Genomic DNA, 11,848 nt, shown 5'->3' with positions numbered 1-11,848 from the left:
ATCTCTGTCTGCGTTAGCAGGTAGTACAGGCCAACAGAGGAGGATGTGTAGAGAGAAAAGTCAGTGCTGTTGCCCACACTGTAGGTATATCAGAGGGTTTGGTGGTCCCATGCACTGAATACTTATTAGCTTCTGGAGCACCTTATAAGCACATCCTCTGACTTAGTTGCACCCAGAAGATATCCATTTGTGTGCTTTGAGACTGCTCTGCAGTGGGAGACCAAGTACAGTAAGTGGGTTTGACCAGGAAATTCACTCAGGAAGGCATTCCTGACTCTGAAATGCTGCCATAGATGTACCCTTTAACATGAACGCTTTCCATGGTACAACTGAGCAGTACCATTCTGGGAGAGCACAGTTTTATGAATGGCAGGATTTATTTATTTGTAAGGATTTTGCTGTCTAGGCACTGTTCATTATTTTGGTGAGGGTGAGATCTACTGTAGGTTGAAGATGCATCTAAGGATTATCATTATTGTTGTTGTTATTATTAAGTTGGGTGTCAAGATTTTAAACATTAGACTGTGCGCTGTCCTCAGATGCACAACATTTAAATTTCGCCTTCATCCTTAGTGACTACTCCTCACTGATCCTGTGCTCATGGCTTTGCACTTCTGTATTATGACCATAGCTTTAAAAAGACTTGCCTGAAGAAAGAATGCCCAATTTCTCTCTGACTTTGAATTATGTAAATGTGAAGTAACAGTTAAATCAGTGCTATCCCACTGATCTAAGCTGAGAATCAACTCTGGCAACACTTCTTTGTCTCCAACCTAGAGATGTGTTCACTGCTCTTGACTTGTCGTGCTGATGGAACAAAGAACACGTCATTTAACAAATGGTAGTGGCGGACTCTGTCTTTATCAGCATTCGCTATGGAGATTTAAAGCCACTTAGCCCCAAGCACAGGTGTGACACCAGAGTGGCCAGTGCAGGAGGGAACTTCTTGCTGTCTCAGCTGCTCTTGCAGTCCCATACCTGCGTGGCTGAGTATCACTAACTATCTCTCCAAAACAAAGTATTTCCAGTTGGAAATGCTCTGTAGTCCAACAAGCCTGGCCAGCAGTGACTAGAGTTTAGTCTCTACTCTGGAGAAGGCTTAGGTAGAAGCCCAGGGCTCCTCTGAACTTGTATGGATCCTCTTGGGAAGAAGAAAAGGACCACAGCTTAATTGCTGCCTCTATCTCTCTGCCCAAATTTTAACACTTGCTTTGCTTATACCTGCCTTTTTTGCACTGGACAATCTATGAATGTTTACTATTGGAATGTTTTAATTGCCAGTAAGTCCTACATGGTGACTTCATGCTGTACTGTGGTAAAACTGATGTGCTCAGTGGTTTCTCTGTGGCCTCTGCTACAATCTGGTTCTCCTGGAGATGCAAAGCTTGGTCATATCTGCACAACTGCTTTCAAAAATTAATGTGCCTGTGCATCATCATGTGTTCTTAAATCTGTGGGCACTGCTAAAGACTGCAAAAGTGTAATTCAAAAATAAACCTTTCCATTAAAATACTGACTGTAATTTGTCAATGACTACTTTGACTCCTTTCCCTCTTTTCCCTTCCACCTTTCCTGTTTATTTTCTCTGCAAGTATAAAAAAGTTTAAAACCATTATACCTATAATAAATGTCCAGTGAGTTTAATTTCTTAACCATACACAAAGTTATATGCATTTTTGTGACATCAGCATCAGCAGCCTGCTATAATTAACATTGTCATATACTGGCATATGCTTACTAATACACAGTCGTAGTGTCAGTGATCTGTCTGTATTGAACAGACACAGAAAATGTGGGAGAAGAGAATTCCCATTGCTGCTTCATGGAAGCTGAGGCTTAGAAAGCTTAAAAGTTGAGATTTCTGAAAGCTGTCTAGAGCATATGCAATCCCAAATCCCATCAAATCTGGTGTCCAACCATGAATTTTCAAAAGCACTTGTGTACCTTAAAGGTCTAGAGGCCAGATTTTCAAAGGCATTGTCACTTTGCTAAGTGAAATCAACTGGATTTAGGTATTTAGCTGAACACATAAGCAGACTCCTGTTTCTGAAAATGAAGCTTTCATTAAAACATTTAAAAACCACTTCCCTGTAAATGCCTTCTAAAATAAGCTGTTCAGTAAACTTTCCAAGCTGTAACCTGATTTGCTGGAGATCACTCATTCATTATATCTGACAGTACAGTGCAACTTCTGTATGGACCCAAGCTGAAAATAAAATCCACAAATAAAATAGCAGTGAAATTGAAATGATCATTTCATTAGTGAAAATATATTAGAAATGTACTTGAATATAAAAAATGTGATGAATTTCAAAATGAAAAAAGTAGCACTGATTTTAATGAATATACAACATCACAGAAAATCCAGAAGGGATTTTCTTCCATGGGGTCTCTGCTTTCACTTTTGGAGGCGCAAGAGTTTAAGAATAGATGGTGAGATTAAAATCTTCTTTAAAGTTACCAGTACAAACATCTACTGTTCATGCATTCTATGTGCAATATCTAATCATCAGGGCTGCTTGTACTTGAAGAAATAGCAATGTGCAGTATTTTTGATCAATAAATACTTGTAATCAAAATAAACATATAGGACAATATCTTTACTCATACGACTAGAGCTGGCAAGTATTCTCACTTTTTAGAAGTGGGTTATAGTTCTCTCTCACACTTACTTTACACCTGTTTGCTGAGTTTCTGCTAATGATTCTTGATGCAAGCCATACTCAGAAGATATTCCCGAGGAATTCTGATATTAAAAATTCTTCCTATTTTGACTTGGTGCATGGCTTCTAGTTTCTTACCAGAGGAACGCTCCAAGTCAGAATCAGATTTGCAGTCACATTTGCATACTGATTACTACTTATTTTCCCCTGCATTCCCTTAGAAGTGAATCCAAAATGGACATAAAGAGTCATTGCCAAGCTTTGCAGAAATTCAGAGTAGTGCTAAGAGGGCACTACAGAATCAGTTAACTTTGCTGTATTACTATTGTAACGTTTTGAAGTTTCTCATACGGAGAAAACCTCACAGGCTCTTTATCAGCTCTTATTTTGTCATTTGCATTAAATACCTTTCTGGCAAGGGAAACAGCAAACACAAGCAGTGACGTGGTTTCCTCTTTTTGCTACAAACACACCAAACCCGGCTTCAACGCCCTGTTTACAGCAGTCCCAATGTAAGGGATCCTTGAGACAAGTCCTGCAGAAGCTACTTTGTGGAGGTATCTTTGCTGTCGCATGGCTTCATTATCACAGTGTACAGGCTCCAGCCGGCTTTGTCATGGCTTCCATTTCCTTGCTAAACATTGGGTCAGTGACCCGAAACACGGGCTGGGTGACTCTGCAGGCACTCTGCCAAAGCGTTTTGCAGGAAAGGAACCTGACACGCAGCCATCATTTCAGGCCAATTTATCTCAAGATTCAATGGGCCTTTAAAAATTCACCAGCTCACATGTCCTTTCCAGTGATGGTGCTTAACTGCTTTGTGCTCTGATTTTGTGGGCTTTTGAGAGAACCGTGATTTTCAGCATATGATGACATATCCATTGGTAAGAAGAAACTGACGGCCTTGACTTTACCCCTGGAGAAAAATGAGAAAGCATCATGAGGATTACAAATGTATAAAACATGCAATGAAACTAAAAATAACCACCCCAGCAAATGAAAGGTAAATGCTTTCAGCACTTGCGTGCTGCATGAAGGCAGGATTTCATGCCCTGCTGAGATGGAGTTCACACGTCTTCCCAAGGGACTGAGCACAGCTTGCCTGTCTGCTCCAAAAATCATGAAACTATGAAAGTACTTCTTGCTGGTTACTGGGGGTGTCCTGCAGGGTGGAGGACCTTTGTGATTTCCTTGCCCTGTCTCACCTGCCAATTGGACCTGTATACCTGCAAGGTGAAACCATCAAGCCTGAACACCTCAGTGGCAGCTCTTGTACCAAACAGGCCTTGTACATTTTGTAATTTTGCTATAATAGCCCCCCAAACAATTCTCAGCTTCCTCTATCCTGTCTAGTGTATTCAAATAGTCTTTTTTTTTTCTCAAAGAAGTAGGAATTGTGGTATAAATAATGCTTTAGCATACACAAATGAAAACATCATACACATGCAAATTAGCAAGTATTTGTTAGCAGTACTATCATTTTATTACTTGGATGCAACTGCTCTCTAGATAAATCCAAGGTGCTACCTCTAAACCAAGGATGTCAAACTCATTTTCACTGAGGGCCACATCAGCCTTGTGGTTGCCTTCAAAGACTGTATAAATGTAATTTTAGGACTGTATAAATAGTCCTAAAATTACATTCGGCCCTTTGAAGGCAACTGTGAGGCTGATGTGGCCCCCAGTGTAAATGAGTTTGACACCCCTGCTCTAAAGTGTCAATTTTAAAGCAGAAATGTTCAGCATCACACGTAGGATTATAGCTTCAGAGCAAAATGTGAGAAAACTGCAATAAACAAAGAACAGAAAAACCTGTCAAGGCCCAGCATGCTGGGAAGCAAAAATGTCATCACTGTAAAAAAGTAAGCTTAATTAGCTTGCTGAACTCATTGCCACAAATTATCCTACTCATTAAAAGCTTACCGAGATTTCCATCTGTGTTAGACCTTTATGTATATAAGGGAAACATCCACCATTAAAAATCCTTTTTTTTTTTTTTTTTTTTTTTTTTTTAATATGAGAAACACAAAGCTTCACGCTCCGGGATATCACACAGTTTGTAGAGTGGGGCAGATAAAAAGCCTTTCCATGGCCATTCCTTCTCCTGAAGCAGCCGGCACCGAGTGGCCATGGGGCCACTCTCACAGCAGCTCTAAAGATAACGATGAAACAATCAGCATGGTTCCTTTGGCCACTGGGTAACCGGGGCTTTTAAACCTGTAGGTCCCCAGGACACCAGTTGTAATAGATCTATGTTGCCGTTTCGATTGCTTTGAAGGCTCTTTCCCCTTACGAGAAAGCAGTGGCGTTTGCCGTTGCTGTTCCTGCTCTTGCACACTGACTGTCCTTGCTGACACAAACGCTTTCCGCGCGAGCCGCCTTCAGGGCAGGAGCGTTTATGTGTGCCGAGAATCTCCAGTTCCCCTGAGCCCAGTGGAGCATGTGCTGAAATCCAGAGTCACAGGCTCAGGGTGCTTTTGAAAATGATACGAGTTCCCTACCAGGGACTAAATTTAGGTGTTTAAATGCTGTAAAACATCTAACCCTCAAATGTCCTTACAAGAAAACATAGGTCCCCCCCAGCAGCTCAGCGAGGAGCTGGGCTCCTGGCCGGGTTTGCGGGGGCTGTGAGGGGCCGTGCAGTGCTCTGCTCTGAGGATGTGTTGCTCTGTGAGGGGGTAGAGAATAAAAGCTGACATGATGTGCCATGGGGATGGGTACATCAATGTAGGTGACACAACCCATCACAGCCATGCAGCCCCCCAGCAGAGGTTGTGGGAGAAGTGCCCTGGGACACATGTGGGTGGGCAGACCCACGGGCTTCTGCCAGTTCAAACAGACCCACCTTGAGGCCACTTGGACTCTGTTTTCTTATGAGCATGGCATGATCGGTGCTAAAGCCAGCAACTTAAATGCATTCTCGGGGTGTACATCAGCACCAGCAGGTGACCGGGGTTATCGTATATCACAGTCTCGTTATTGGTGCTTCTACCTTTGATTGTTGCCCTGTGTTGGAAAGCTTCTTATCAGAGACCAGAGACGCTCACGGCTTGTCCAGCAGCCATTTCACTTAATTTAGAAGGTGTCCTGAGAATATTTTTCTGAAGGCTGAAAGCATTAATTTGTAATGCTTCAATTGCAGGGGAAAGATGATACAGTGCATCTAAATCCATGAGGCATAATAATCACACTTTCAAAAGCATAGTTCAGACTTCCTCAATATCTTCATGGTTTTTGTTCAAAATTTAAAAATCCCTTTCAAGCTTAGCTTGACAACCTGCAAAACCCTGCCTGGCTTTAAGAGGAGAAGATTTCAAGGCCCCTTCCCCCTCCCCTAGCCCCTCCTTTCTATAGTAAATTTAAACTTCTAATACTGACGATCTTTACACATTGCAAAGAAGAGCAGGACATCTTTCCCATTTGCTCAATGCCCATATACATTCAAAAAATCAAAGGTTTGTCTACTAACAAACTAAAACCCAAAGCAATATTGATACGTATTATTAGGTAAAATTGGCAACTATCTCAGGCAGCTGATGCTGTGAAGGCAAACTGAACCCACCTGCACTTATTGACATACTCCTGGAACAGCTTCGTTTTGCTGGAATGACTGTTGGAGAGACAGTTGGCCAGTGTTTTTTCCAGCCTTTTCTCCTCCGTGCTGGTGAGCTGTGCTGCATCAGGACAGGCTGGCGGCTGGGCACTGCCCGGCGGGGCTGGGAGCCCATTGCTCGGAGGCCTCTTGCCAACCCGATGGAACCTCACGCTGGCAGGAGCGGGCACTGGTGAAGCGGTGGAGTAGCGCCGCACGGTCATGGTGGTGTCTGAATAGCAGAGACAAAAGCACAGCTAGGAACAATAATAATAATAATAATCAGAATTATATTATATATTTTGATATGGTATGATATATATAAATATTGACTTTACATAATATGATACGATATCATATCCTCAACATATTTTTAATCAACTTATTTTGACTCAAAAAAGTTTTGTATGTGGGAGGTTGAAAGGCAGAGGAGGCCAAACAGACCCTTTGGATCCCACCATTTCCCCCTAGAAGGCAGCTGGAGAGTAGAAGCCCCAAGGCTGAAAAACACTTTGCAGGCCCTTCAGGCTTGCCAGAAGACCCACCGACTGTTCCAGCTGATGACATGGAGAGCCATTCCGAACCCTGGTTTAAAAGGCATCCAGGTCTGTAACCTGGCACTGGATCAGCAGGCTGTGGCACTCAGGGTTACTTGATTGTGGCACTTATCTAGTGTCATGTAAACCCACTAATGCTGTTCAGCCCCTCATCTTGTTTGTTTTCATAGACTTGCCTCTGCCAAAACTTGTGGGGGCACTTGTTCATGGCCTGGACCTCTCCAGGAAGCTGATTCACAGTTACGTTGGCCACGAGACCACGTGGCCTGAACATGTGGACTGTAATGGCAGCTGCAACTCATAACTCACACCATCCTAATGCCAAGAACCTGTGTTAGGGAAGTAGTTTTCCAGCGGACACCAGACGAGGAGGCGGCAGCCTCAATTCTTGCTTCATTAAATCCTCCAGTAGTGCTAACCAGAATTCTACAACTGAGGAATATTTCCATTATTTTTCCTATGTTAAAAATTGGGAAGAGAGAGTATTCCTATATATTGGCAAGAGAAAGTGTATATATATATATATATATATATATATATATATACACACATGCATATACACTCTCCCTCAGCCAAAACTAACTGCATTATCTACAAAAAGAAACTGTACATATGGCATGATATATGCAAGCCATCGCTATTTGTTACTATTTGTAGAGTTTTCCTCAGCTTTTACTAAGGTAAGAGGGGTTACAGCATGTAACAGATATTACAACTGTGGGTCCTTGTCTGTCTGGAGCAAATAGTGAATGGGCATGGGTGATACTCCATTCAAGATAGTCCATGCCCATTAAAACACAAAGCAGTAAGTCCAGTTCTGCTTAAACAAACTGAACTTTTTGAGTTGAACTCTTTGCTTGAGCAGCAGCAAAATATGCTACTAAGCTCAGCTTGGAGGATGCAGATACCCCCTAAAAAGATCCCAGAGTGAGACACCCATTAAGACAGTTTTGGGTGTGGGCGTGGAAGCAGGCAAGAGCGCTTCCATCAAGCCAACTAGACAGAGAGCTGGTGGCTCATCTCCCATTCCCTGCAGATATGTAACAGCTGGGCTGGGGGATCCTGCATGGTAGCACACATGGGTGCCACAGACAGCCCTGGCTCTTGGTACCTGTTTGCTCCTTTGGTGATGGAGCAGGAATGACCATGATGCTTCCATGCAGGGATGCTGGAGAGCCAGACGGTCCTCCTCCATCATTGGTAAGGCTCCTTGTGCCACCATTCCCACCTCCTCCTGCTGCTCCTCTCTCCGGTGGGGCTGCTTTCTGCCCACAGACTTGCAGTTCTGCTCTCAGGGCCCTGTTTTCCCTCTCCAGCTTGTTGATTTGGGAACGCATCTTGCGGATGACCTGGAGGAGGTGTGTGTTTCCCTCCATGGTCACACGCCGCACAGCAACGCTCCCCGCTGCTCCACCACAGCACCTGCCCTGTGGAGAAGCTCCTCAGCTGGCAGCAGACGGACCCTACCCTTAAAAGCCTCCAAACAATGGGAGTCCCTCCCAGCACACAGGGCTTGGACCAGCTCCAAACACCGGGAGGGCTGGACTGAGTTGTCAGGTTACTAAGAGAGGGCTCATGATTTATTCATGCAGGGTCTCGCTTTTCAGAGCAGAGCTGGCCTTTTACACACTGCACAAATCACTGTCAACACAGTATCGCTGCATCATCGGAAAACCATCCCGCCCCCTCGTTTACCTTGGGTTTTGGTTTTCTCCAAAAGGACCAAGAAGGACAAAGCTCATTTCCTTTGGTTTATCCAGAACAGGGCAGCAATCACCTCTGTGGCACACAGGGAGCAGTCGCCCTTTGCTGGGCAATGGTTCATCTCTCCCTTAATGCTGAGTAAATTATTCACCTTTGCTCTTTGCATCCAAAAAGTATTAACAATTGCTAAAAAGAAAATTAAATTTCCAAATGAAAGCTGATAATGGTGCAAGACCCCTGCTAATAGCACGATACACTAACACCTGCAATGGACAAGCAGTTAGATAAAGCTCTTCCAAAAGGCCATAGAACCTGCTGCCCCTTCCCAGGTGCTGTGGAGACTTGCTGGGGTGCAGCACCTGCACCAGCATCCCTGGAGCGTAAAGAGAGACAGGCCAGGCATGAATCTTGCATTAGAAAGGGAAACACAATCCTCTCTGCTGCTCTCATCACCTAGTCCCTAAAGCAATCTTTCTGCTGGCAATAAAATGCATAAGCCTGTGGAACACCCTTTTCCCCCACCCCCCATCTTACTTCAAAATATAAAAGTGAGGATGCCACAAAGCCAGTGGGAAAACACACCTTTTGCTTTGAGATCACTCAAACAGTTTCCACTAGCTCAGCAGTGACTCAGGAGTGTCTGAGAAAACAGAAACCTGTTGGCCACATGCACTTCACTGCTTTGCTGCCAGAGACAGGTAGAATAAAAGAAAGCTGGGGTGAGATGCTCAGAATAAGAGATGACATGGTTTTACTTTTTCCAGAGGATGTCAGAGGAGGGCTACCATGAGGAAGACATCAGGTCTTGGGTATGTGCTTCCACCCAGCAGCTACCAGGATGTTGGACAGACACTGCTGGAATTGAGAGGAAAACAGGGATGCAGGTGAGGAGCTTTGCCCTCAGGTATGTTCCCATGTGGGTGGTGCTGCCCGTTGGGGAGCAGCATCCTCAGAAAGGGCTGCATAAGGACCAAGTGGTTCCCGTAGTTCATGCTGTGTCTGCTCCCCCCTCTGACCTACAGCAACACACCATGACTAGCAAGGGCAGGTAGGACTCGCTGCAAGACCTGCATAAATGTGCAGCTATGCTGATTTTTCCAGTGCCACAGGCACAAGGCTGGGGACCGGAGCCACGGGAGTCACAGGCAACCCTGCTGTCACCTCCTGGGAACCTCTCCAGAAGCCTCTGTGCAATCCGGGCTGCGTACGCAGAAGTGAAATTAATTAGAGTTTTCACACTGCAAACAAAGCCTGCAGCAACTGCGATCTCTCATGAAATCGCAATGCAAGGGGCAGAGCGCCTCAGGCCCCTCTGATCCCCTGCCCGCTGTGGGGCTGGCAGCAGCCTGGGCATTAACCCTGGCAGGGCTCCTGGTGGGTCACAGCTTTCCACCCTCCAGCCCATCCGGATTGATTCAACAAGAAGCATCAGCTTATGCTGAGTTTTTCCCTCCCCTCCAGAGAGGTGCATGTTGCTGAGGGCATAACAATGTACCATGGGAAGGAGTAGGCAAAGCTGGGCTCAGAAACAGGCTCAGATGCAGGCTTAAACAACAGTGCAGGTGCCCCTGTGCTGGGGACAACTTGTGGTGAGCAAAAACAGTGAAAACAAAATACAAATCCCCTCACCTTTGCAGTCATCCAAAGACTTAAAACAGAGCCGCAATCCTCCAATGTTGGTTTCAAATGTATGTTTCTGTTTCTCCAGTAAGTGGATCAGGTACTGAAGCAGCACCCATGTGTAATAATATCACTGCTGGTGCTGCAGCTGGCAGGTTTGGATGGGCAGGGGACACTTGCCAGCTCAGCAATTAGCTTACCCCAGCTGTGACTGACAACATCTGCTCCTCTGATCCCACGCCTGCCGCTCCACTGTAACCAGACCAGAGTGGGCACGGACCTTGTGTCGTACTAGAGACTTCTGAGGAAATGGCCTTTGCCTTGTACCCTTGTCCTGCTGCTCCTGCTGTGATTCCCTCCCAGGGATCAATGGGCAGGGGGAGGAGACAAGCCAGGAGTTTTGTGCGATGTAAACCTGGCAAAGCTAAATTTGCTGCCTAGGCTGGTCACCACATTCCCTGTAAACAGACAGAGCTCCACACATGCAACCTCATATTTGTAAATTTGGTGGGTCCAAGATAAACACCTGTGTTGCAGGACCAGCCTGGGGCAGGGCTGGGCAGGTACCAGTGCTGCTGCTCTGAGCGCCGTGGGTGGGAAACAGCTCAGTGCCTCTCAGCCCTGGCACGCTCGTATGCTGCAGATTTTGGCTGGCCAGATGCTCAGCGTACCTTCCTGCACCTATGACAAACAGCTATAGCTGTGTGGTGTTCACTCTGAAATCCTTCAACATGAAGTCATTTAATAGAAAGGACAGAGGTCCTGACACCTGAGCTGCTTTGGCAAGTTTTACTTCATAGGACATTGAACTGGGTGAAGTTGTATTCACTTTCAGCCCTTTCCAAACCTTTTCACCAGGAGAAATACTTGGCCACAGAGGTGGGGTCCTGGCAGCTGCCAGGCTCAGGCATCCTGCATCAATACCTGTATGCGAGTGCTGGCGCATGTGCTGTGTTTCAGTGGACCGTGCAAAGCGCACAAATGGCATACCAAGTAGTGCTGCAACAGAAAACATGGGAACAAAATGCAGAAGCCTTGCGAAGCAGCTTCATCCACAACCAAGAGGAGCCCAGCTCTTTATCCTGCTGCTAATGGATATTCTGCAGCTCCCTGCCTGGTGACACCAGACACTTGTGTGTGTACACGGCTGCTGCAGGGGTTCCTGGGGAAGGGGCTGTGCTGCAAGTGGAGAAGGCATGTTGTGAAACCTGCCATCAGCAGAAAATGACACCTGCACAGCCATCGCAGTTGCTAAACAGCTTATCTAGCTGTCTCACTTGTCAAATCTGCTTTCTTGCTTCCCTGAAAGTTAAAGAGAGAAAAACCTCAGAGGACTCATTGCTACTCCAGTAAAACTATATATACATATTTTTTCAAATCACAATATTTTGTCCTTGAAAAAATCCATCAGCAGTGAGTGTGTGGATATTTTCTACAACATGCTGCGGCTGGACATCTGTCATGCCTCCCAGTGGCATGAGAGCCCCTCTGCAAGAAGATCGAGTTTCTCTAGGGCTAAACCCAAACTGCAGAACACAAGTACTGGGTTTCAGCTTGCCATAAACATGCACAAAAGCAGCGGTGTAACACCCACACCCTGCACCAGTGTGGTGGGGACTGCTGCCCTGAGCTGAGGCTGCCCCTTCCCACCACACGTGCTGGTCAGAGCCTGGCCACAGGGTCTGGTTTCTAGGAGAAGATGGAGGCTGAGG

General features: G+C 45.5%; 1 protein-coding gene across 1 annotated transcript; it reads right to left on the bottom strand.

The window, feature by feature from the left end:
• Positions 1-3,446: 3,446 nt before the first annotated feature.
• CCDC195 (coiled-coil domain containing 195) lies at positions 3,447-8,188 on the bottom strand (the record flags this gene model as incomplete). The annotated part of the gene is made up of 3 exons (XM_082055303.1): positions 3,447-3,579; positions 6,226-6,487; positions 7,924-8,188. The coding sequence occupies 3 exons, from the start codon at positions 8,186-8,188 to the stop codon at positions 3,447-3,449; spliced, it is 660 nt and encodes a 219-aa protein (XP_081911429.1).
• Between the last annotated feature and the right edge of the window lie 3,660 nt (positions 8,189-11,848).

Source organism: Streptopelia decaocto (assembly GCF_964273445.1).
Source record: "Streptopelia decaocto genome assembly, chromosome: 6".
Taxonomy (NCBI): Eukaryota; Metazoa; Chordata; class Aves; order Columbiformes; family Columbidae; genus Streptopelia; species Streptopelia decaocto.
This window is presented reverse-complemented; position numbering and strand designations above follow the sequence as displayed.